The 21,838-nt window shown below is 44.9% G+C and overlaps 1 protein-coding gene across 1 annotated transcript in view; it reads right to left on the reverse strand.

The window, feature by feature from the left end:
• The window catches only part of RAB6B (RAB6B, member RAS oncogene family), a 53,749-nt gene that overhangs the window by 19,819 nt on the left and 12,092 nt on the right, over positions 1–21,838 (reverse strand). The window contains exon 2 of the mRNA XM_028730918.2: positions 5,008–5,066. Coding sequence (XP_028586751.1) covers positions 5,008–5,066 — 59 coding nt within the window. The remainder of the gene's footprint in view (positions 1–5,007; positions 5,067–21,838) is intronic.

A 21,838-nucleotide genomic window follows, 5' to 3' on the forward strand; every position in this document is an offset into this window, starting at 1 on the left:
CTCCCCACCCCCTTTTAAAATGAAACTTTGGATTTCCCAGTTGCTGACTTGTAGTCCAAATACCAGCTCAGAGTCAGCTAGCAGGGAAGGAGCCGGCCAACGCACAGACATCTAGAGCTAATCTCAGCATCTCTCTGCAAAACTCAGAATTCAAAGGCACCAAATGAAGCATCTTGTCCAACTCCCTATCCCAGAACAAGGCATCCTGTCTCTAAAGCTTCCTCACTGTTGAAAAACGTCCTGAAATTGGGGAACGATTCTGAGTCTTACTAACTTAGAGTGCAGCCCTAACCAGGTCTATTCAGATGTGAGTCCTACTGAATTTAATGGGACCGATTCTCAGGTTAGTGGCGTTTAGACTGCAGCCTTAAGGAGCTAACACACAGTGAGATCCACTGTAACACAGTGGTTAAGGGCAAAGGCTATGAGCAAAAAAGCTTTTAGTGTCTATCTAGTGCATTTACTCATTTATATGCTCATATGCCAGGGCTCACATGTATGCCAGATGCTGGAGATGAACAGCAGGGAATGGCTATTGTCAACTGGCTCTGCTTATGAGCATCCTAGAGGCATTTGTCTGGCCGCCATTGCTGGTACACACATGCTGCATTAGTCAGACTAGCACGACAATTCGTGTGTGAAATCCCTGCCAGATGAGATCAGCGTCAAAATGAGCCTAAGCTGGAACCGTTTGAAGACCCCGTTCAAGAGTTCTTTTTGCATTAACCTTCCTTAAGCAACAGGAACAGGCATTTTCAAACACAAGTCATCAAGTGACTCCTGCTTTGATTAGTTTGCGATGCAAAAATGTCAGGCCGATATTGGACAGGAAACTCATTCAACATTGCAAATGGCCCATCGCTGCTTTCCCTTCTACATTTAAACGAGAATTAATATAATAAAGCCTTGCCCTTCAAGGCCAAACCTTATCAAGATGTCTTACAAAATAGACATCCAATGCAATGCTCAGATTTAAAACATGGGCAAAATATGGTCCTCTGCAGGCATTCTGAATTAAATAGTAAATATGTGAGGGATGGTGGTGTGGAGATTCATGCACTAGTTTTTCTGCACTTCAGATATAAACTGCAATAGTCATTCCTTCTTCACAATCAACACTGGGAACTGTAGTTTGTTGTGGTGGGCTAGGCCTCTCTAATGTAGAAAGCACTGGGTCTCCTGATTACCAGCATTGCTGGGAGGGATATGGGGAGTGTTATGTACTGGAGTTCTCACCCTGGGCCAGCAGGGGGATACTGTAGATAGTTATGCAAATAAGGGATCGAAAGTGACGTTCAGTGATTGGATAGTTTTAGAAAATTGTTACAGTTACGTTGTACTGGAGCTCTATATAAGCAGGCTGACTGAACCCTTCAGTTCAGTTCTGTTCTGGCCTGTGAATAAACAAGAGCTGTTTGAAGAATCGCTGTGTCGTCTGATATGTTCACCCACAACTTAACAGGGAGGTTCCCAAATTTCAGTTTTCCAAATGAAACTAGCAACTAAAGGCGAGGCGGCAATGCAAAGAACCTGGGCAGGGACCTAAGGTCTGGGCACAGAGCAGACCCTCCCCGTTGTGCTGAGTGTGCAAATGAGAACCCAAAGTAGGTTGCTGCTACTCTCTTTCCCTGGCCAGGAGATGGAAGGAGCAATGAATGAAAAGGTGGAGAAAGATCTGAGGGTGGTTTTTTTAAAGTGAGGGGGAGGAAAGGCTTGCCTTTAGGAATTCGGGACTTTAAGTGACAAAGTGAGAAGCCGTGATGGATTAAGGGTTTTGTGATGATGCCAGCATTTTTGGGGCACTTGCAGACTACATGATCAATGTCTGAACTGGCCTGAGGCAGCCAAAAAAGAAACAACGCATTTAATGGGGAGATTAGATATTTCAGGTTGTGTCTACTTTATTAGGCTTTAGGCATATCCCTTCCTTGGATCCTACATGCTTCCTCCTTTATGCCAACCACTTGCTAGCTTGACAGACGCCAAGCACATATAATAGCATGAAATAAAAACTATTCCTCTCCAAATACACTGGGCATGGGAAATATTATACTTTTGCAAAGTCATTTGCTGGTCACCAGTAGCAACCAGGCAAGAAGGAGCTTTTGGAAAGGTGGAAGAGAATTCTTGAGTGCAGAGATATTCCTTTTTTTGTTTTTGTTTTGTAGGGCCCAAGAAGGCTATCGTGGAAATTGCAGCAGTCTTTAACGAGAGAATCCATCTCGTGTGCTCATGCAGTGCTGCTCCTGTGATGCATTTTAAATTGCTTGTCAAGAGGTGAATGGGGTGTTTGTTTACCTCACTAAATTGCAACACTGACTGACTCAGGTGCCTCTTTAAGCCCAATGCAGGAGAGGAAATAATTGCTGAAGGCCAATCACCTTTTAGCCTGAATGGAACGTGTTCCGTTTCAAATCGTAAACCATAAGAGCGCTGCTGCAGGAATGGCATCCTTCTGGGAGGTGATGAACGTGCTCCCCAACCCAGAGATGAAGAAAAACAACACTCAGGGGGGAAATGGAAGTGAAGTGGGCAATTAAAGCAGCTTTCCCAGCTTCTCTGAGTGACTGTCCTCCCTTCTAAGTCAGTGACAGCACCAGAAAAAAGAGAGAATACTCTGTTAGAGATTCCTATTCTCTCATGTTAGAAATGCTAGAATATGGGGCAGAAGCTGTAATATTATAACCAGGAAACCTAATGCAACAATCCCCTTGTCTGAATGCACCCTTAGTTTCCCACAATGCTCCTGGATTAGTGCCACACTGGGATGTTGTAAGAAACTGAAAGGGTGGCAAGACCCAGTTGCCCAGATCTGCTTGGAGTGCTGCTGCTGCCGCCGCCGTAACCAGGTAAGCCCACCATGAGCTACTGACAGAACAGGAGGCCCATCAGACGAACAGGAGGCCCACTGCCCAGAGTCACCTCAGACCTGGAACCAGCACTGCCAGGAGCACAAGCAAGGATCAAGGAGGTCTTTCAGAACCCCAAAACTGCCCTTTGGTGCTACATAAGAAGTCTGAAGAAAACCTCACTTTCCACTGCAGCAAGAAAATTGCAAGAGCCTGAAAGGTTAAAAAAAAAAAAAGCACCAACTTGGAAGCACAACATCTCCTGGCATGCAAAGCATTTACAGATCTGCAAGGACTGTAAATTCCTTGGTTCACACCCATGAAAAGGCCCTAAAATGAGGGTTGAAATAATGTGAGGCATAAAAATATAATAAACTGGTCATTCCAGGAACCTGTAGGAGCTGGCAGGATGAGGCTCTCCACCAGGTAATTCTCAGTACCTCACCACACTGTAACTCCTAGAATTATTTGGCTGAGGGTATTGTATTGAAATTGGTACAAAGACTAATCTCAAATCTGCACTGTAAATAGGGCTGTCCCGAGGGATCGTGGTGAAGAGGTGGACCTCAGCACCCTCAGACTGCATGGGGTTCTGGTCACACCCCACATGTTGTGGATTGTTTCATTAGCAGCCTTCAAAATATTGCCAGAAATGATTGCTGCAGTTCTTTATGCTAGCCTTGGTAGCAACATAGTCAACCAATTGCTTCACAATGTGTCCAAGGTCCCATTTTTTCCAATAGGGGCTAACATTTTACTGCTCCACGGTTCAATAATGATTGGCACAATAGAATGTCAACCCGCAATAACTAAATTAGGATTCAGGTGCATAGTGGAAGCACCTGGTGAATCATTTAAGTTTTTTAAACATGAAATTAATCTGCATTTCTTTCCGGGAGTCACACCCAGCAGAGTGCAAAAAGAAAGGATATTAACAGTTGCAAAACTGATACAGTAATGGATAACTGTTGAACAATGCATGAGCAGATCAAACATTCAGATTGATGGAAGAATTATTTGCCGGCAGCCAAGAAACATAATTTTGAATCACCCTGAGGAAAAGCAAAGCTTATTGCAGGCAGACCAAGGAGCTCAAATTCTCATCTATACAGAGCAACGTGGGCACCTTTGCAGTTCCACACCCTTGAAGATGGCCGAGCAAGAAACCAGCCCTTTGTGTAACGTACAATAGCTTCGTGGGTTGCATCATCCATGGGGAGAGCTCACTTGTTCGGTGTGTATTTTCCTGTTCCAGTGAACAGATGCAGCCTGCAAGACAGACGTCGCTGTCCTTGCCATGGATAATCATCCCATTTGGGGACTCATCCTAGGAGAATGGCCTCTCCTTTGCAACAGGGAGCGTGATCTTTTTTTAAGAGTACGGTATTGTTTCCATTTGAACAAATACTGCCTTGGTCAGCAAACAGACCAATTCAAATGTTTTGCAAGTGTGTAGACTCAGTGGATGCATGAGTGACTGAGATCATGGCTGCAGGTCACATCCCCAAGCAAATACATTTCTCAGAGGCTACCAGGGCTTTCTATCCTATGTCATATTGCTTTACAGTGTGTCAAGCACCAGAAAGGAGGCCGGGGGGGGGGGGGGGAGCAGAAACAACCACCCTTCTGTTTCCATACAGTTTCTTGCTACTGCTGTTATGCCGACACTGCCCATGCCAGCAACATAAGCAGGTTTTTAAAGAAAGGCAGGAGAGGAGGTCAGATTCAGATTAGCTCAGAAATGACTGAGTCCATTTCCTGACTTTTGGGAGAAATGGCTTGGCTTATTTCAGAGCTGAACCAACTGAAGCCATGGGGGGGGGGGGTATGTGCCTTTCTGGGGTTGTGGCAAGGTTAAACCAGAAGAAGAAAGCACAGGGAAGTTGAGGCTACATCTACGCTGATAGATGCAGGTGATCTGAACAATGCTCAGATTTGAATTCTGCTACTCCTCTTCTGCTCAGAAGCTGAACAATGCTCAGATTTGAATTCTGCTACTCCTCTTCTGCTCATTTGTCAAAAGGAAAAAGAGGGGAGCATTATTACTATTTTGCAGCCTTGGTCATGTGACATGGCTATCCAAAACATTGGGAAACCTTTGTTTTTTGCTATTACCATGCAGCATGCAGTTGAATGCCTCATAGGCGATGAAACTCACCTGGTATGTGTTGTCAAAGCTGTCATACATAAACCTTGTGATCAACGACGTCTTCCCAACTGGAGAGGGGCAGGGGAGGAAACACACAAAAGCCACAGAGATGCAATTAAAATAATGGACCCTGTGACCACCAATAATACAAGAGTCCTCATCCAAGCACAGAATGGACATTATTTGGGGCACTCAAGGCCCAGGTGGATGTGACAACAAAGAAGCAGAGATACAAAAAAACTTCTACAAATAGCAATCTGGTGGTGGCAGGGGAGATAGGCAATTTGAACTGGGAACTCTGCCGCAGTTCACCCTTTGCCTTTTGTGTAGAAAGACTGTAAGCTCCACTCAAAACAAGCTCCTGGGCTCAGAATTATTTAATTCTAAATGTTTGTCTTTTCCACCTTTGGGTTGATTTAAAAACAAAGTAGATCTCACAAGCTGGAAATCTGCCCAGTGCTGACCCCCTTGGGAAATGTGCATGCAAACCTGTTCTACGAAAGGCCACTGGGACATTACATGCAGAGCTTCAGAGGCCAGACGTGGAAATTATACATTCCTTACACAACATATGGTATTTTTGTATTTTTTCAGGAGATGATGGATTGAAGCCAGGCAATTCAAGTAAGAAACCCAAACTATGAGAACTCTCTAGAACAGATGCCTCGAAGAGACTCACGGGACCTCCTCTTCTCTTGCCACACTTCCATACCTAGGCATCTCCACAGAAAACACTTCTCAGTATACCCATCCAAAAACAAACAAAACCCCAGCTGATTTCCTGATTACAAAATGCACATTAAAAAGAGAAACATTTAAAGCAAACCTGGTTTAAGACCCATCCCCCTGCCCCGAGGGCACATTTGTTAATTAAGAAACTTTACAATGCCATTCATCGGGAGTCTTAATTAAGTATGCTAATTCCCTCCATGGTGTGCCTTCTGAAGAGATGGGATCCGTCTTTAGGTTTAATGAGCACCCTGGTGTTCAGCTCACACCAGAAGGAGTGTGAGGGTCTTTAGTATAATTTTCTCTCACCCTCACCCCTCCCCATCAGAATCCCAGCTGAAGGAAAGGGGTGGGGAGAGACCATATTTCCCCTCAGAGCTGCTCTCTGTGGCTCAAAGCCAGCCAGCTTAACACCTTAGCATTCCTCCTACATCCGCTGTAGGAGGTAATTTGCCTCTGAATACCAGTTGCTGGGAATTACAAGTGGAGAGAATGATTTTGTATTCAGGTCCTCCTTGTGGGCTTGTGAGGCATCTGGTTGGCCAATGTGAGAACTGGATGCTGGACTAGACAGGCATTTGGCATGAGCCAACAGTAGAACATAACCATTGTGGGCTAGTAACTCATGCATTTCACCAAGGAAAAGCTACCCCAACTTTGGAAGATACAGAAGACGTGCAAAAATAGGAAGCCAAAGTCTCTTTCCCTTCCTCACAATGCTGGAAGATACAATATCTACAGATACTCTCAGTACGCAGCATCACTTGTTGCTGCCTTGGGAGACAATGGAGGAGTGAAATCAAACTGCTGGAAGGTTGCAGCACCTGCTGTGGTTGTAGAGACCAATATGGGAGAGACATATTTTGTTGCAGTTGGGGCAGACGAAGGCATTTGGATGTGCATCAACAAACATTTAAAAAAGGCACTAGTCATTTAATTCATTTCTGATATTCAGGAAGAGAGTGTCCACACTGATGTAGCCAAAATGGCAGCACCAACACATGGGAAGGAGGTAGTGTTTCTTAGGCCCCTTCCACACCATATATTTAAAGCAGTATCATACCACTTTAAACAGTTGTGACTTCCCCCAAAGCATGTGTAGTGCAGATGGGGCCTTATAAATAAGTAAGAAAAGAGCCTCCCCCTCCCAAAAAAACAGCCCATTGAGAACCAAGTGTGGACACTGGACACAGAATGCCGACTGGCTGTTGTAGGGGGGCAAAAAACCAGGTGGGAGGGGGGCATGATGTTGCAGCTAGAGAAGGAGGAAGAGGCACAGATATGAAAAGGATTGAAAGAACCATCTCATTGGTTCTTGATAAGCCATTTCTCACTTCATGCTGAGAAGCTATTTTAAAATGTCACCAGGTATGGGAGCTGCCACAAAAACAGAGAAGTCCATGATTCTAATGTGTCTGGGTTGGGCACCAGTTTGGCCATCCTGCTCTCTAAAACCTCTAAAGGAAGAAGAAGAAGAAGAAGAAGAAGAAGAAGAAGAAGAAGAAGAAGAAGAAGAAGAAGAAGAAGAAGAAGAAGAAAGAAGAAGAAGAAGAAGAAGAAGAATCCCTGCTTTGCAAGCAAAATTGCATTTGCCAACCTCTGGAAATAGCAAAAAGCTGCCTGGGTGTGTCTGGGGATGTTTGGAAACTCATAAACCCAAGCCCAAGAGCAATTTCTCTATACCAACCTTCCTGCTGCTCTCGTGGTACTCAGGAGACCAGCAGGAAAGATGGATTGAAGGATTGCAGATGTGAGTGAGCAGCATGCTTTCAATGGAGAAAAGGCAGGTCTCTTGAGGCTGGGGAGTGGAGAGAGAGGAACTGACAATCTCTTGCATTTTCATGCAATGCACTAATAATGAGAGAGCGGGGAGACTCTGCATTAATCTACTACACCACCAGTTAAAAACCCATTTGATCTGGAATGTTCCCCCCTCCCTCATTGTGCTAGATCAGCCTCCCCAAACCTGGTGCCCTCCAGATGCTTTTGACTACGACTCCCATCATCCCCAGCCAGTACGGGGGCTGATGGGAGCTGTAGTCTTTGGACTACATGTTTTGACATGTTGAGGGTGCTAGGTTGGAGAAGGCTGTGTTAGATCTTTAGTGCTCATAGTTGAAGGCAATCCAAAGTCATCTTAACTGAAAACATTCCCACTCTCTTTTAAACCCTCCTGTTGCCTTCTGTATGGCTTTGTAATCTGTAGGAAAACATGAATGTGAAGGGACCGTAACTTTGGAAGCCACTAAGCCCTTGCTCCTCATGCATTCTCATTAGAGACTGCTTATTGTGAAAGGAAGAAAAAAGATGAACCAAAGAGCCAATCCAAACCAAACTATGGATATTTATAGAGCAGCTCTAGCCAGTTCAGTAGAGGATAAGGGGCTGATGCAGGATCCTAATTGGCTGCTGAATTCTACAAGGCATTGCCTGATGCTTGCTCCCCAGAGATGCTCCAGAAATCCAGAGCTTCATGAAGCTGACAAACAACATCCTCTCTCTCTCTTTCTCTGTTGCTGACAGATTGCTGGGACAAATAATGTAGATATTGAGGAGGGAGGGAGGAAACTGTATATTGAATGTGTTTCCTATTATTCAACAGCATGCCCATCCCAATGCATTTTTGCCTCCCCTGTTCCATGTATCAGACTGGTAGTTTCATCTTATGTCCACACTGGTGACAAAATAATGTCCTTCACTGCATGCAGCCAAAATCAGCAGGCTAGCTGAGGAGCACAGAGCAGGCCGCATAGTACACTCAGCTGTTCTTACTCCTGACCCTGAGGCAGCCACTTCACTCAGCTAATGGTAGGGTCAGCCCATCTTAACTGCAATAACATACAACTACTGGTGTCAACAGTCAAACTCAAATTTCATGCTGGATCTATTTCAGCATCTAGACTCATGGAGGATTGATTATTTAGAACTTCTATACATCATGTATTCAGTACTTGCATGATTTCTACTTCTGGTTACTTCCACACTAGTATTTATTCTGGAATAGCCATGATTTGTTCATCCTCTTTTTTCTGAGCCATTATGATGACACAATAATCCAGTTGTTGTTTTCCTGCATTTTCCCTGTAGTTCTTCCATTTTTCCCCAAGACTGCATACATACAATTTTTGGCAGCAGCCATTGCACATGCAAGAACATATATCATAACGAATGCAAATTAGTTTCTTTTGTAATTTGGTTTGCAAACTCAGTTCAGATCCCACAATAGCAATCCATATGAACTAACTAACTGTGCATGCACTCCTTTTAGGGGTTTAGAGTAACTGCAGTTTGCCACGATGACCAAATTGAGCAAACTGTGGTTAGTATTAACCAAGAATTGCCTTGAAATCACCATCTGAAACCATGCTTCAAAGTATGTCTGCAAACCATGTTTCAGAGGCAATTCCATGTTAATGATCACCATAGTTTGCTTGATTCATGTAGACATCATAGTACATTTGACCCCAAATCATGGAAGAGAAAACTGGGATACAAAGGGAGGGTGCAAGAAGGAACAAGCATATGAGCCTATTGCGTATTACAAATCCTCCAAACAAATTAGTGAATTGAACCATTATCTGGTTTATTTTAAATGTACACAAATGTGTCCTGTAATAAAACTGACAATAGTCTCAGCATCAAAACATAAGTATCTGAATATTTGGGCTCTTAAATAGTTGTGTTTTGCACTATACATTCCTTTTTTCCAATTCTGTGTTTATATTTCCATTCTGCTGTGAAGGAGTTAGACCTTGAATGACTATTGTTGGTGCATTTGCACAAGAGTTAATGGAAAGGTTCTGGCAATGGAATATGTACAGAGCCAGCCCGCAGTAAACTAAGAGAGAGGCTATTAGGGTGGCTTGCTTCCCAGGATCAATATCATTGGAGTTTTGAGGCAGGTTTGGGCACATAGTATAGCTATAATGCATTCCCCCCCCCCCCATTCTGTGAGTATCTTGCTTGGTAGCTGATAGAGGTTTCCCTCTAAAAGGATGCTCTCAGCCACCTGTGAATTCCACCAAGCAGAACACACAAGCATGCTCCCCTGAAATTGTCCTCTGAAACAGAAACTACAGTAAAAGCAGCTACACGTTTTGGAAGACTTAATTCCTTTATTAATATTTGCTTTTATAAACTGCAGTAAAAACACATTAGTGGGGTAGGAAAACTAAGCCTCCTAGAGCAAAATACACACCAGGAGGCTTAGTTTGGTCAGAATTAAGTATACACTTCCAGAGATAATGCTAAATACATTACTTCTGGTTACAAATGAGCCTCCATAGCCGCTAGAGGGCTGTGAAAATTTGTGTCCTGGGGTTTTTAGACTCATCTACCCATGTGCCATCTGAACCCAAAGGGGCGTATTGTTTGCCAGTTGTGAAATATATTGGCATTATTTTCAGCTCTCCTACCCCCCCCCCAAGTTTTTAGAGAGTCACTCATATTTTCTGAGACAAAAAGCCACAAAGGAGTTGCAAGCTGCTGGTGCTCAGACAGGGACAACTTGCAAACCTGAGCTTTTCCAACATACATTTTACATTCCTTCCTTCCTTCCTTCATTTATTTATTTATTTATTTATTTCCTTCTTTTTCCTACAAAAGGAAGTCTAGAGAAGCTAACATCATCATCCAAACATAACAATTAAAAAAAAAAACCCAACACCATATAGGGGGAAATATCTGGCCATAAAGATGCTATAATAAAGCTACAAACTTTTTATTCAGTCCTTAAGAAAACACCGGGTTAATATGTACAAAATTCTGTAAAAATGAACAACGGAATACTAAAATACAATCCATATTTCAGCTAAACACACACACACTCAAGCTGTCAATATAGACCATGCAAACATAATATTGAAGGAGACAAAGTCACCCAGCCTAGAGTCATCAGAAAGCAAGAGAAGAACTAAGAAGAATCAATGATACATTGATAGCATAGGATACAAAGAGTTTCCATACCCCAGAACCGTCTCATGCCTGCAGGTTAATATGCAGGCAGAAGAAAGGGAGGCAGCCTACACTACTCTCATGCAAAACTGAAAACTGGCATCCAGCAGGGGTTATTACTTCTATAGCCAGACTGGTGTGTGTGTGTGTGTGTGTGTGTGTGTGTGTGTGTGTGTGTAAAACAATTACTGAGGGTCTTGGTGGACCACTTAATGATTCAACCCCAAATACATTTTTAGAGGTTGGCTACTGTCAGGGGCTCAGGAGCAGAGGGACAGGAAAGGGAGGAATTAGAGACCGAGGGGGAGGAATCCGAGGGGGAAGTGAGCGATGAGAGCCGCCCGAGGTCTCTAAGTCTCTCCAGCGAATCGGAGGATTCACAGAAAGGGGCTCCCGTGGTCAGAGCTAGGGGGTTGCCAGAGGGAACACCTCAGGAAGGAGGGGCCAGAGGGGACTCAGAGAGCAGCAGCTGGAAATCGGGACCAGCTTCCCCACCGGAGAGCAGTAGGGGGGAGGAGTCCCAGGCATCGGCATCAGGCAGCCTTCCGTCAGAGGAAGGACATGAGTCAGGGTTAGCCACGCCTGCATCAGAGAGCGAGGAAACGGTCAAAAGGAAGGTCGGAGGCAGCGCGCGCGCGCCAAGTTCAAATGTACAAGAGGGTGGCGCAATGAGCAGCCCGGATAGGGAGCCAGGTCCTAAAGCCCGCCGAAGGGAGGGGGAAGAGTCCGAGGGGTCCGCCTCCGAAGCGTCCAGGAAGGAAGGGACCCCGGGGGGTGGTAGGACCCAGAGGCGGAAGGAGAGACGGAAAAGGTGGAGTAAGGCTAGAGTCTTAAGCTGGTGTATAGGGGGCGGAGACTCAGACGGAGCTTCGCCGGTCTAGTGTCCAGACGTAGAGACGCACGCTAGGGTTTGAAAATGGATAATGTACTTTAATAAAGACTTTTGTATATTACCGCTGGCTAGCGTTGGTCCTCTGTGAGCTGGGACCTGGAGGCAGTCTCTGACAGCTACTATCCTCAAAATGTATACACACATATATATTACATAAAAATAAGCTTAGAACTTCCACTCTCAGAGAAACTGAAATTAAATTTGCTCCTTCTTAATCTGAATGCAAAAACTCTGCTCCTTTGCAACTGCTAAGTTGGTGCACTGGACTCACAAGGAGGGAGATGTGTGTATGGCTGGCTGAAGTTTCACCTAGAGTTGTTTCATGCCCTGATTCTCGAGGGAACATCTGCTTCAGAATAAACCCACAGAAGGAATATCAGATTCATGTGTGTGTGCATCTGTCCATCCCATTCTGCACATGTTGGCGAAACAACCTCTCCCAAACTATATCAAGTCCTGTGAGATGAGAGTTTTGCACAGGGTACCCATCTAGGGGCAATGGGCTTATATGCAGGGGGTTTTTTCCCTACACTCCCATTTGCATACACAGGCTGGGATCAGCCTTCAGAGCAGGATGTGTGCATTGGACCCAGGAAAGACATGACTATCCAGACATGATTAACACTCACATCCACATGCAGCTTTTCAAAGCACTGTTGGGGGGGCGAGAACGCCACTCTGCTCACACATCGCCTGAGCAACTGAGCAGTTACTCAGCAAACATGAAGCAAGCAGGCTATTTGTATTCTGATCCCATGCGCCACCAGCATCCTGCTCAATGTTTCTGAAGGGAAATGCACTCCTTAGAAGATCTCTTTGAAAAACGCCTTGGGGGAAAAAATATGTTGAGCTTTAAGATGCAATTTCTGGAGCTCACGCAGAGATCTAACAAAGCAAAATGTGGAACGGGACATAGGAATGTCTTAAAAATAAATTAAGATGGATTTGCACTTAATGGTGCTTCCTCTGCAAATCAGTGCAGTGGAAAGCAACACGCTTGGTATGCCCTCCCCCCAACTTCTGGTACCCCAGATCAATCTTAGACCCAGTGCTCCACACATCAGCCTGGGCAAGCGTCCACCTGCTCTCTCCCCTGCAGGTCATGCTCTGACCCCAGTTGCACAGAGATGCAAACAAGCCCCTCTTTACTAGATTGGCCCTTATTTCCCGAGGAACCAAACACTAACTGAACCATTTGGAATGCAGAGGGGGAGAGAGAGAGCAAAGAATGTTGTCTCAGAGTGTGGACAGAACATCCCAAAGTCAGACAGAGTGCCTCAGGATGAGGAAAAATTATATGACTATAGAAAATTTAACTCAGAAGTGAGGAACCTGTGGTCCTACAGATGGCATTGGACTAAAACTCACACCAGCCCAACCCCACAGCCGCCACATCCTTTATTTAAGATATGTTGAGACACGTAGTGAAACAAAGCATGAGAAATACAATACAGAAAAGGTAAAAATCAGTTAGATTTATTAAATCCCTGCTGGGATTTTTAAAAAATATATTCAATAGGTGCTGGAAGTTCAACAAAGGCTCTGCCCAACTAGAAGGGAGTTCCACAAAATAGGGGGCAACCATTTTATTTTATTCGTTTAAAATTTATGCATCACTTGATTTTGTTAAAAACCTCAAAGTAGTTTACAAAAGATAAAACAGTAAAATCAAGGGGCGGAAATGCAACCCTACTTTAAAACATACAGAAGTCCACTCTGCGGTCCAAGGGCAGATTACAGCATTAAAACCAATAGTAAAACAACTTACAACCATAAAAATAAGGTGGGTTCTAAAAACATTTACCTCAAGTGTCAAAAACCAGGGTAAAGGACAGCATCTTCAGCATTCTCCAAAAGCTTAGAATAATAGAACTGTAGAGTTGGAAGGGCCCCTAAGTATCATCTAGTCCAATCCCTAGCAATGCCGGACTATGTAGCTGTCCCATATGGGGATCAAACCAACGACCTTGATGCTATCAGCACCATGCTCTAACCAACTGAGCTATCCAGTGTATAATAAAGGCACCAGACACACAATGCTGAATGAACAGCTCCTGCTGGATACAAGCCAGGCATCAGGGCCATGAGGGGACCACTAGCAGAGACCCCCGTGGAAGACCTCCATGGTCTGGCAGGGATATAAGGAACTAGATGGTCCTTGGGCCATCTGGCCCCCATGTTAATAAGGGCCCTGTAAATTAATACAAGAACTTCGAACCTTGCCCAGTAGAGTCTGAGCACCCAGGGCAAGCTCTTGACCAGGCTCTTAGCTCCATCCATCAGTATCTAGCAACATGGATCCTTTATTGGCAACTTACAAGTTTTTCCAGGGAAATGTCCCCTTGTCAGGCCTATCCCAAACTGGCTCTTTCTACACAGGTAACCACCCGCTGGGGATCGTTGGCAGGTCACAGGCTTAGGCAGAGGCTCAGTGCTATATGGCCAGTCATGTATTCAAGAGGGCGAGAAAGATTTAGTCTCCAAACGAGACTGTGGCCTCCTTCAGTCCTATTCTAGACCTGCTGTGTGGAGCATTCATTGAGGCCTGCACTTTTCTGACCAATGCTACAATGGCAGCTGTTCATGGTCTGTCAGATCACGGAGAACAATCTTTCTATCTGCTTTGCTGGATTGTGCTCTCCAGCAGTCTTTGACCTGCTCCCACTACCACTGGTAGATACCACCACTACCCACCCACCCCGCCATGCTCACAGAGGCCTTCACTCAACAGCTGCGGGATCCCAAGCAACTGCAACAAGGTACCAACATTCAGGATGCCAAGGACGCAGTCATGTTGGATGGAATTAACCATATCTTAATCTTTGTTATGAGGAGGCTGCCCCGTCCTGGCTTTGGACTTTGTACCCATTTATTTCAAAGAACTATTTTAGTAGCTCCTCAACCACCACCACCCTTCCAGTGGAACAATCGTTGTGCTAGAAGTGTGGCCTCAGCATTTGTCAAGAGGTCTCCAGAGGGAAGCCAATGCTCTAGAAGAAACCCAGGGAGAATTACTGCCCTGCTGCTCTTGTTGGGAAGCCAATGAAGATGCTGAGCAGAGAGGGAAAACCATTTTTATCCATTAGGCAGGCAGTCCAGCCAGATCAATACTAGATCAAAGGTGTCTAGCAGAAGACGGTCCCTGCAATCCATCATGGTGCTCTCAGGCCCCTTCTACATTATCCAGGCAGCAGGAACTGATGGAGTGGGGGCCGACTAGAGGGAAAAGAGGTACTGTAGCTGCTTTGTAGTCTCTCTCTATAGACAACGATCTGCTTGCAAAAGGCTCTACATTATGAACAGAGAGCATCTCTTTGTGTTTCTGAACAGTACATAAACACGGCTGGCAGTAACATTCTGGTGGTGGCGCTTTTAATTTAGTGGCACCTACAGAAAACAAACCCACATAGCACTCACATGATGGGCACGACCCAAGATGACATTAGGCTAACTGCAGAGTGGATTCGCTCGAAAGGTTTTTCCAAATAGCTCCTCAGTTATTTCGCATCCCATTTGCGGGCAATTGTATAACTTGAGCATGAGGCTTGCCCTGCTAGAATCTCGGATTCTGGGCCTCGCTGGTGCCGCTCAATGCCCTTGGCCAGCAAACTATTTTGCAAAAGAAGATAGCAGCATCTCACCTTCAGACACTGTGCTATTATTCCCCATAGCACTACCCATTTCATGCAACCTGGGGCCTTAGGTGCGTTTTAAAAAGATTAAGGCAATTACAGATAATGGATAGCTAAGCTTTCCTGGCAGGAGGAGCAAAGGAAGGATATATATTGAGCTCAGGAGAGGTCCCAGATTCAATTCCTGGTATCTCCAGGCAGGGCTGGGAAAGATGCCCAAACGAAACCCTAGAGGGCCCCATGGGCCCCTCCAGTGGTTGCTGGTCCTCAGCTCCCATCATCTTGGACTACTGGTCATGTTGATGCAAGATGGCATCCAACATTAATGTTATTTTGTAGTACTGCTGCTTCTTGCTAGCATGTGGGTTGCAAGATATATTCCCCGACATGTAGTAATAATGCTACTTACTGAGCTTTTATTCTGGGGTTTTACAGACTTGTCTATGTTGGTGTTTTTGTTTTGTCTTTTAATTCATTGCATTGCCCTTGCACTGTTGATTCCCATGGTGAGAATGGCTTAGCATCCTTTCCCCCACCTCGTATTTAGTTTTAACCTTGAGCAGGGCAGAAAGAATCCGTAGAACAAAATCTTATCCTTCATTATACTCTCAATGGTTGGACCATTTTTTTTTTACAGCTACTAAACCTGCACCTACATAGCTGTTCTTAATCTGAAAACCCAAATCTTCCCCTAAACCTTCACAGTTCACCAAATAAATTAGTATTCAAGACCACCTAGAGATGCTTGAATGACTAGCAGCATACAAATATTATTAGTAAATAAAATACCTGTGATGGAATTCCGTCTGTTGAACTAACTTAGGTTTTATTTTATTTTATTTTGGGGTGTGTGCTAAGTTCTGTTTTACTGAGGCCTCGCCCCTTTTTAATGAATTTATGTTTTACTTTGTGTTTCTTTCCTTTATTTTTAGGTTTTAAGCCACCTAGAGAAATGTATGCTGTGGAATGACATACAAAGGTCACTCCTCCTTAATAGGTCCTGAACTGCACAATTCTCAGCAGCTAGAGGTCACAAATGGAAAATGTTGCCAGCGCTGCAGAGGATGGTCAGCGTTCATTACTGTGAAACAGTTTTTGACCACGCACTAAGCAGCCAACTGGGGTGCATCCTTTTCCCGGCAGCAAAAACAGAGTAAAGGAAAGCTAAGTACACCACAGTTCTCCAGTACAACCTGACCCAAATCACATCCTTATTTGCAAGCACAGGGCAGAGATTTTTCAGTTAAGAATTTTGATGTTTAATATTTAAATAGTTGCGTGGAGGTGTGCCTGCATCAACCTTTTAATAAAGGGGGGGGGGGGAGCAACACTGAACTCTAAGCGCACACAACTCTCTGGGCTGGTGCACATGCCAGGGTTTCTAAAAAGTGAAATTTCAGAGACAATCTACTTCCTGCACTTTACAAGATGGACATGCACCGAAGAGCTGCATGACCAAGAAAGAGGATGCAGTACATGTGGCTCCAGAACCTCCCATTTTTAATTGCACCTCCAACTGGCATGTAAGAAAGGCATGGCATTACCAATGAATGAGAAATAGTGGTGTATTCCATACACTGGTACCCCTGAGCTGCAATTTCATTTATGGAAAATACTCCTCACCACCCAAAGGGTGCTGTATTAGGGTGGATGAAGTGAATATTGTTTTTATATAGCAGACAGATGAAGAATCTAAAGTTCTTTAGTTTCTTTACTTTATTTCTCTCTCTCTTTTAATACCTTTTCTATTTCTTTTTCTTTTTCATCTCTCTCTCTCTCTCTCCTCCCTTCTCTCTCTGTTTTTATCTTATTTAGATTAATATTTTAGCTTGGATAAAAATGGTATTTGATATTAAGCTTTGTGTTTCTCTTTATAAACCCTAATAAAAATTATTATTAAAAAATAAAATAAGATATGCCCCCCAGGGACTTCAGTGTGGATTGTAGATGGCAGCAGGTTACCTGTGCCTGTGTAAGTCTCACCTGAGCTAGGTGGCCAATGGTCTGGCTCCCTAATAAAGCAGTTTCCTAAGGTCGCTGTGAAGCTTAGAGAATCTGTTTCTTTGAACAACTAGAAATACAGAGACGCAAGAACAAAGAGAGAAGAAATCCAAAAATGATACCCAGTGATTCTAGACTCCACGTTTAAAGCTGAACTATGCCAAGAGAAGGAAGGTTTAAGCAATGTTATACAGTATGTATGACTGAATAGAGCTTTGAATGTGTCGCCTGCTGTGTCCTGTCGAAATGCCAACTAGCATTATAATCAGAGGTGTACCAGCATTCTAGAATAGGTCATTTAAGTCAGCTTCTCCAAATTAAAAGTTGATGCCACCAGCAGCTGCTAGGAAAGATTGCCTACAAAAGAAGCTTCTTCAACATTTAAATGCCACCCAGACACACTTCATTCTTCAATGAGGAAAAAAATGAATGCCAACTGCATCCATCTCTGTCCCTACATTACCTATGGTGAATGAATGAGGAAAAGAAGACAAGAGACACTGAATGATTTAATAAGCCTGAAAAGGGTAAAACACTATAGGTGGGCCCTGTTTTGATATGCAATCAAGTAATCTGCCATCTGTTGTCTTAACTTTGCTTTAAAATCATCCTGATTCTGTGCTAAAAGAATCAACCCATCATTTCACTATATTATTATAAATAGAATGACATTCCCACTCTGCATTAATAATTGCCAAATCTAAAGCCAGCACATTTATGCCATAATCCCTATGGTCAAATTCTCTTTCACCTCTTCTGATTCCTTCAGGTATGGACACCTTCTGGACCAGTTCTATCTTGATGGCTCATTCCAGAAGATGCAAGGTGACACTGAAAGACCTGCAAGATTCTATTTTGTTTCATCTACATGAAGAAGAAGAAGAAGAAGAAGAAGAAGAAGAAGAAGAAGAAGAAAAAGAAGAAGAGTTTGGATTTGATATCCCGCCTTTCAATCCCTTTAAGGAGTCTCAAAGCGGCTAACATTCTCCTTTCCCTTCCTCCCCCACAACAAACACTCTGTGAGGTGAGTGGGGCTGAGAGACTTCAAAGAAGTGTGACTGGCCCAAGGTCACCCAGCAGCTGCATGTGGAGGAGCGGAGACTCGAACCCGGTTTCCCAGATTATGAGACCACCGCTCTTAACCACTACACCACACTGGCTCCCCGAGAAACTTCTGACATCATCTTGGAGACCAATAAGCTGATGAAACCAAACTTTCACCTTTTCATCAGATTCAGGTGAGGCTAGTAAGTTGCTAGATTGAGGTGTGTAGTCAATAATGAACTGATCAGCCAATAAAGCAGAAGCTCAGTGAGGACATGATGAAACCATTTTGGTGGATGCTTCATCTGACTTGAGAAAGTAAAATTCAGCTTATTCTGTATAGAGTTGCATTCACCGAAAAGAATCAGGTTCACAGCTTAGGGGTGCTCTGAGAGTCAGCCTTACCCTTGGAGGCCCAAGTGATTTCTGTGGCAGAAAGCACCTTCCACCAGTTCAAGCTGGTGTGCCAACTGCAATCACACCTGGCCACTCCAGTAACATCTCATTTAGACTGTTGTTACACAGTGTGCATGGGGTTGCACTGAAACACTTGGAAACTTCCGTTTCGTTCCATACACAACAGAAAGGTCTAGCCGAATGGAACATACCCTGTTCCTGGCTTTGAAACATGTCTGGCTCCAAGTTTGCTTCAAAGCACAAGATGGTGCTCATTTTAACCTTTAAATCAGGATGGGGAGCCTGTGGTCCACATAATTTTGCTGGACCACAACTCCAATTACCCCTGACCATTGGGCCAAGGGGTCTGGATCTAATGGAAGCTGCAGGCCTATCATCACCCAGAAGGCCATAGGTTCCCATCTCTGCCCTAAATTCTCTGCAAGCATTTCTACTGTGGTTACTGCATAGGATGTAGCTGTGCAAGTGTGATGGGCTCTTATTCGGAGTCACTCGCAGTGGAAATATGCACGAGACAGCAACTCATACCACCTCAAGCCTCCTCTACTTTGTGATGGAGCTGTATTTTATTTCTTTATTATTTACTTATCGCTTACATTTATATCCCACCTTTTCCTCTAAATGTTTTAGAGGCAGAACCCTGCCACTCAATAGCAGGAACATTTATCCAGCGGTGGTGGTGGTTGTTGTTTTATTAAAAAGGTGGTGGGAGTTTAAACTAGCAAGGCCACTCTCTCCCCTTTGTCAGCAGTTCTGCCCTTAAAATTGCCCTTAGAACTAATCACAAAAAATATAGAGGAAATAGAGAGGTTGAAATAGAGGAAAGACAGGCTCAGCCGAGGGGAAAGGGACGGGAGGCAGCACCTAGAAATATTTGTGTAGGATGGGCGAGGCAAAGGGTTGAATCATAACCAGACGACTGAGAAAATGGCAGATGACACGAGATAACAAGGGGAGGGATGGGGGAACAAAGAGAAGACAGAGTGCACCAGAGACAGGCAAAAGGGGAAAGTAGGGCTGTCAAGCATCCTGATGTATAATTAAAAGCCATCCTGATCTCCCACTGAGTGGAAACTGCTTTCCCCCCTCCCATTAGCCATGCTTGGGCAGCTGGAGCCTACGTCATACTTAACGGGGGTCCCTGGGGAGGGGGGGGGAGCATAGCGATAGTGACTACTGACAGCAGGACAGCCACCCAGACAAGGGTTGGCAAGGGAGTGGCAGCCAGATGGTGCCACCGCCAAAGTCACACAGAATCGGTGATGCGGGGGGAGCTGGCATCCATACCTGAGGGGGGCGAACCACAGAGTGCCACCAGTGGCTGCTCTCTTTGTGGCGGGTTGCAGCTAATAATTCCAAAGCCCATACACCACGCACAACAAACTGGGCACTTTTCCACATCGAGCCAGCTGGTGTGCAGCCTCTTCAGCGGCGCTTCCGCTCCAGCACAGTGGGAGAGACCATCCAATTCGCTTTGTGTTTGCCGTTGGCCTTTTTTCATTATTAAAAAAAAAAAAAAGGAAAGGAGAAAAGAATGTGGTCCTGACAGCAGGTACGCAAATACAGAGTGCTGCTCTTCACAGTTGCCAGGCAACAGACGGCAAAGTGAGCACGGCAGCCTAAGGGGTCAGGCGGAGCGAGCAGAACTCTAGGTGATGAGCTTCAGGCCACATCGTTGCTGCATGGACATAAACACCCAATTAATGTGGAAGCCAAGCCAATGCCTGCCCACTAAGGAGGACACCCTTCCGACCTCTGACTGTAGTTGTTCCTATATGCAAGAGCACCCCGGACTGGGGCTGTAAGCACACTTAACAGAGTGTAAAGGTAAAGAGACCCCTGACCATTGGGTCCAGTCATGGACAACTCTGGGGTTGCAGTGCTCATCTCGCTTTATTGGCCGAGGGAGCCGGTGTACAGGTTCCAGGTCATGTGGCCAGCATGACTAAGCCGCTTCTGGCGAACCAGAGCAGCGCACGGAAACGCTGTTTACCTTCCTGCTGGAGTGGTACCCATTTATCTACTTGCACTTTGACGTGCTTTCGAACTGCTAGGTTGGCAGGAGCAGGGACCGAGCAATGGGAGCTCACCCCGTTGCGGGGATTCGAACCGCTGACCTTCTGATCAGCAAGCCCTAGGCCCTGTGGTTTAACCCACAGCGCCACCCGCATCCCTTTAACAGGGTGTTAGCCCCGTTAAAAACAATGGAACTGACTCCCAAGCAAACATGCACAGCATTAGGCTGCATGCACCCTGTGCATTTAAAGCACATGGCATCTCCCAAAGAATCCTGGGAACTGTGATTTACCCCTCACAGAGCTACAACGCGCAGCACACATGTCAAGTTACATTTCCCAGGATTCCTTGGGGGAGGGGAGTCATGTGCTTTAAATATCTGGTATGTGCACAGCCCGAGTCTGTCTCCCTCCCTGCCTCTTTCCTGAAACAGCTAAATACGGCTGTGACCCAAAGTACAAAAAGGTCACACTGAAGAGTTGCGAAATTATAACAATTCTTCAGAAATTCTGTTGGACGGTTTGCAAGTCATATGGATATAGCAGAAAGTGACAGGAGCGAGTATTTCATAATCCAGCACGAAACAAAGCTGAAGAACCCCCGATTTCTGTGGACTTGGATTGAATTCATGGATGTCCACGTTCTGTCATGAATTTAATTCTGTGTTCAGCTGTAGCCACAGCGCTTAAATACATGACTTAAGCCATGTGATTAAACACAACTGGTTCACTTGCTGATTTAGGAGACGGATCCTTTCTACACCTACTGGCGTTTCATCGCATGAAATGGCGGGTGCAGTTCCATAAATGAGGTAAAGGTAAATGAACACAGAAGTCTTAGGACTAGACCAATAGATTCTCTGGCCCAGTATTCTGCTTCCTGCAGGTAAAATGTGCATGAGATCGAAGCAGTGAAGGAGCAGAAACAGAAGGATTGACTTGCTGAATCAGTCCAATGGTCCATCTCACCCACCAACTGCAATCAAGTGGATGTCTCCAAGAAGATACAAGCAGTCTTTGAAGAAAACAAACCTCCCTGTCCCCAGCACCTCATATTCAGAGATAGGTGCCCAAATGGTGGAGATTCCATTCAGACTACCATGGCTTATAACAAGGGTTGGAAACCTCAGGCCTGAGGGTCAAGTGCAGCCCTCTAG

Source organism: Podarcis muralis, chromosome 6 (genome assembly GCF_964188315.1).
Source record: "Podarcis muralis chromosome 6, rPodMur119.hap1.1, whole genome shotgun sequence".
Lineage (NCBI taxonomy): Eukaryota > Metazoa > Chordata > Lepidosauria > Squamata > Lacertidae > Podarcis > Podarcis muralis.